At 55.5% G+C, this 4,715-nt stretch overlaps 1 protein-coding gene across 1 annotated transcript; it reads left to right on the top strand.

Annotated features, from left to right (window-relative positions):
* Positions 1-1,229: 1,229 nt before the first annotated feature.
* CBY3 (chibby family member 3) lies at positions 1,230-3,455 on the top strand. Its single transcript, XM_058552212.1, has 3 exons — positions 1,230-1,279; positions 2,510-2,682; positions 2,743-3,455. Exons 1-3 carry the CDS (start codon positions 1,230-1,232, stop codon positions 3,453-3,455), a joined length of 936 nt encoding a protein of 311 aa, XP_058408195.1.
* Positions 3,456-4,715: the final 1,260 nt, after the last annotated feature.

Genomic DNA, 4,715 nt, shown 5'->3' with positions numbered 1-4,715 from the left:
ATCAAATTATCAGATCAAATTATACATTATAAATATATGTAATTTATGTCAATTACACCTCAATAAAACTGTTCAAGTTTCCCAGGAGGTGGAGCTACCAACTGGCTCTGCCCCATGTTGTGAGCTCCCCTGGAGCTGGGTGGCCCCTTATAGGGCCATCAGGAGACTGGATTAACTAGGAGGCCCCTACAAGAGGCCCTTGGGGTCTGGAAAGCCAAGTAGAGGTGATGGCAATTAACTGGGTGTGCTTGGCTGGTAGGGCCAACTGCATTTCCTTCTGCTGCCTCAACATATGGCGCTTGTCCTTCAAACAAGCCCAGCCCCATTCCTGCCTGTAGCCTATCTTCATGTAGCTGGGGGCTCCTCATCATTCAGGTCTTAACATAAATATCAAGTGTCTTCACTGAGCACCACATCTAAATTGGTTCCTACCCCTCACTCTGTCCTAAAGACACTTTCTTTATTTCTCTATTTTCTTCATTGCATGTATCACAATTAGAAATTCTTATCCATTTGGTTATTTCCTTTCATTTTTATTATCTTGTTGCTTCCTCCCTCCTCTATGCTGTTGGTGCCCCACAGACCCTTTTTACTGGGGGTGCACCCACACCATACGTGCCTTACGTGTTGGTTGATAACTCACGCTGCCCCTGCCAATGACTGACTGAAATGGGGGTGGGGGATACAAAAGACTGGCTCCCTAGCAGGAAGGAGGCCTAACTCTGGTGCAATTTCTGCAGTTCCCTGTGAGATCGGGCTAGAGCTGGTCTCCACTTGAGGACACACTCTTGCTTAGCTTTAGCTTTTTGCCCTGCCCTGCCCTGCTTCTCTCACTCCCTTCTCTAGAGAGCACTTGCTCAATAAATCACTCAAACAAGAATTCTCATCTCAGGCTCTGCTTCTAGGAAACCTGACCCATGACACCCTAGGTTGGCTTCATGAGGGACTATAGTGGTCACGGCCCCTAGAACAAATTCCTATCTCAGGCTCTGCCTATGACCTCCTCCCCTCAAGAATGATAGCTTGATGAGGGAATATCTTTGTCACTTCCCTAGAACAGTGCCTGGAACACAGGAGGCACTCAGTGAGTGTACTGAATGAATATAGGGGAGAGCCCTATATTCATTCTGTTTTATAGCTTGCCTTTCAGTACCCCTTCTGTTCTGGGCTGATCTGGCCTGGAGGCATTGTGAGTCATAGATGGTGGACAGCAGCTGAGTGGTTCAGAGATGGGGCCAGGCCTAGGACAGCAGATCAGCACCTCCAACACATCCTCCAGGTGAGGCACAACAAGCAAGTATTATCGGGGAAGGGTCCTCTAGAAAGATGCAACCTCAAGGGTGGGCCTAGGTGCACCTCTTGGACCCTCTGTGGACTTCCAGAGACATGTCCCTGAGCCAGATCTAAGGGATAGTACCACCCGACATTTTTTTTTCAATTTTATTTATTTATTTTTCCCCCAAAGCCCCAGTAGACAGTTGTACATCATAGTTGCACATCCTTCTAGTTGCTGTATGTGGGACGCGGCCTCAGCAGGGCGGGAGAAGCGGCCCATCGGTGCGCGCCCGGGATCCGAACCCGGGCCGCCAGTAGCGGAGCACGCGCACTTAACCACTAAGGCACGGGGCCGGCCCCTACCACCCGACTTCTGAACAGCTGTGTGTGAGGAATAAGCGTGTGTTGAATTAATGAAGGCACGACAGAAGGAACCCTGCCCGAGTTCTTTCCTTCTTCACTCGCCATGGGGAGAAGAGGAATTTAAAAGAGAGCATGTAGTCCTCTTTCTCACATAGTAGAATCAGCACTTACAGGGCTTGGGAGGAGGGAGGGAGAATGAGACGTCCGTTTTACCTGGACTTGAGCTTCCTTGAGGATGTAGTCTGCTTGAGACAAAAGTCACGTCTAGTCTGCACAGCGTGTCACCTCAAGCCCTAAGCGTAGGTCCTAGCCCATGGCACACGCCCCCAGGATGTCACTGAGCACAATGGACGGTGATTACCCACACATCTGGCTCCCCAGCTGGACCAGGAACATCTTGAGGGAAGGCACAGGCTGTGCTGGGACCCCCTGCCCAGACCAGGGACTGGCACAGAGTACGTGCCAGTTCAAGGCTGTAAAACAATCGGATAATGAGGGCAGTAATGCTGTTGGATATGCTACACATCCCAGCAGATACTTTTCAGAATCCACATCTAGCCCTGGCTGTGCAATGGTTCAGCAGTGCCCTCTTACCCAAAGAATGAAGTCTAAATTTCTAAGCCTGCCTGTACAGTGCCCTGGTCCCCCTCTCCAGCTTCCTCTTCTGCTATTCCCAGTCGAGTACACCTACACCAAACCTACCCCAAGCTCTTCCTCACATCTGGAACATACAAGCCTTGTCTGGCTCTTCACTCTGTCTAGAGGTTCTCCATTATCCACCCCCAATCTACGTGGCAAAGTCCTGCGCATCTTTTAAGTACCTATTTGTCTCTGCTATCATTCCCTCCTTCAGGCCCATAACTCCTTCCAGCTGCTGCCCACCGCCCAGAGAGCAGAAGTCTAGTCCTTCATCTGCGTATCTGTTCCCAGGGCCTGACAAACAGTGGTCTTTGGGGAAGGTGGTGTCGGGGAGACTGCTGCTAGTGCGAGTGTGCAGGGTCGGGCTTCTTATTGGCCAGCAGCTGGTGTGCTCCGAGCGGCAGGGTAGGGCTAAACCCGGTCCAGCGGGCCTCGTGGTTTGAGGGGTCAGCCCGTCCTGAGCAGGCTGCTCACCCAGATTCTTTCTCCCCAGTGCCCCAGGCTCGCCTTCATCATTCAGGACACTGGGACTCCCGAGGAAAGGGCACAGCCCTGGTCGCCCGCGTCCTCGCGGCTCCGCTCCGGGCATCCGCGCGGCCTCCGAGGCCCTCCTGGCTCTCGCCCTGGAGGCCTTCGGGTGCGTGGCCTCGGGCCACGCCAGCCGCCTGTGGGAGCCGCTGCGGCAGTTCTGGGCCGAGCACTTCTCGAGGCGCTTCTCGCCGCGGCGCCCGCCGCTGCGCCGCATCTCCTCCATGTCCACCTTCTACCTGCTGGACCACCGCACGCGCCAGGCCGAGCTGGGCCTCAGCTACGGCGCGCCGCGCACGCGCCTCAGCGACGAGGCCTTCGTGTTCCGCGGCGGCCAGTGGAAGGTCGAGGGCGCGTCCGTGCAGTCGCGGCCGCCGCTGTCCTCGCCGACCATCTCCGGCTGGAAGGCGCAGGTGCAGCGGGTCAAGAGCCAGGCGCTGCTGGAGGAGAACAACTACCTGAAGCTGCAGCAGGAGCTGCTCATGGACATGCTGACTGAGACCACGGCGCGCATGCACCTGCTGGAGAAGAAGCTGGACGCCGAGGCCGGCCCGGCGACCGCGGCGCGAGCCTGGCAGAGGAGGATGCGCAGGCGCGAGGGCGCGGGCGGCGTGCTCGTGCTCGAGCCGCGCGCGCTGCAGTCGCGGTGACGCAATAAAGCCCGTGTGGCGCGTGCTTCGCTCCTCGCCGCCTGTGTGGGGCTGGTGGGTTTGCGGGGTGCGCTGCGTGCCCGCGGGGACCGTCGCTCAGCTAGCAGCGGGTCTCGGGGGTGTGCGATAGGGCCGTGGAGGACGGTGTGCGTGCGGCTCGCGAGGAACCTGGGGTGGGAGCCCGGCTCGCAGCAGGCAGCGCCCGGGGGGTGGCGATGCCAGGCAGTGGCGGGCGATGGCCTTCTCGGCCCAAAGAACGGAGGGCGAAGTCCGGGAAGCAGCGGACCCGGGGCTCAGGGATGCAGGGTGCGGTGAGGCGGGCAGGGCGGGCGAGTCGGGGACCTTGCACTTGGCCCTCCCAGCCTCGAGGCGCGTGCGGGAGGGTTTCAGCCTCTGTTCAGGCTAAGTGTGTTTTACGACCTCGAAACTGTTCCCCGAAAGAAGCTTTCCTGAAACTTTGCGCTCTGCCTCCCTCACCTGGCTGTGCGGCTTTTGGGGAGTCCCTTCTCCGTTACAGGCCTCCTTTTCTCCTCCGTAGAGTGACGGGTCTGTCCGAGCCTGGGTACAAATAAGCATTCTCTGGGGCTGATCTTGTACACAGATAGGATTTGCTCCACCCACGTTGTTTTAAAATTTTGCGTTAGTTGCCAACATTTAAGAATTTGGAGATTTCACATCAGAAATCCAGATTTCCTGTGTTCTCTGGAAGAACCACAAGACTTCGCCACCCTGGACCTTCGTCCTGCCCAGCAGCAGTTGCCTTGAGCTGAATTGTGGCTGCCACCTCCTGGTCAGCTTCACTCCTTTCCTCTTGTAGGTGTCTGATTTGGATTTCCTTCTAAATCCTTTCTAGATCGGTGTTCTCTCCTGGTACATGGAAAGCCTGCTTCGCCCCACACATACCCGCGCCCCGCCCTGCACACAAGGTATTGTATAAAGTGCCATGGGGAGTGTGTGGTACTTGTGAGTGATGCGGGTGCACAGTGGAGTGATGACACTGGTCCCTGCAGCCTTTACCCTGCAATGTAGGCAGGCCATTTCAGCATCCATGGAAACACACAAACCTAAACCCTGTAGGACTCTGACCCATTTCCCTAGGGCCTTATGAAACCTGTGAGAGAACTGGGTGTCCTGCCTCAGCCTAACTTGCTTTCGAGAGTAGACTAGTGATTACTAAACCACTAACTTTGTATAATAATAGTGGCCTTTTTAATTAAATCAGCAAAACAACACAAAACGTCATTAGACACTAAGCTTAAA

Source organism: Diceros bicornis, chromosome 1, assembly GCF_020826845.1.
Source record: "Diceros bicornis minor isolate mBicDic1 chromosome 1, mDicBic1.mat.cur, whole genome shotgun sequence".
In the NCBI taxonomy this organism is placed as follows: domain Eukaryota; kingdom Metazoa; phylum Chordata; class Mammalia; order Perissodactyla; family Rhinocerotidae; genus Diceros; species Diceros bicornis.
Note: the sequence above shows the minus strand (reverse complement) of the source record. Positions and strands in the feature narration are given on the sequence as shown.

What these genes read in the sequence shown, in the direction of transcription:
- CBY3 (XM_058552212.1), top strand. Translation starts at nt 1,230, where the DNA reads ATGGGGCCAGGCCTAGGACAGCAGATCAGCACCTCCAACACATCCTCC. An exon ending in ACCTCCAACACATCCTCCAG is followed by an intron (nt 1,280 to 2,509) that starts GTGAGGCACAAC and finishes AACTCCTTCCAG; the next exon opens with CTGCTGCCCACCGCCCAGAG. An exon ending in GGTGTGCTCCGAGCGGCAGG is followed by an intron (nt 2,683 to 2,742) that starts GTAGGGCTAAAC and finishes CGTCCTGAGCAG; the next exon opens with GCTGCTCACCCAGATTCTTT.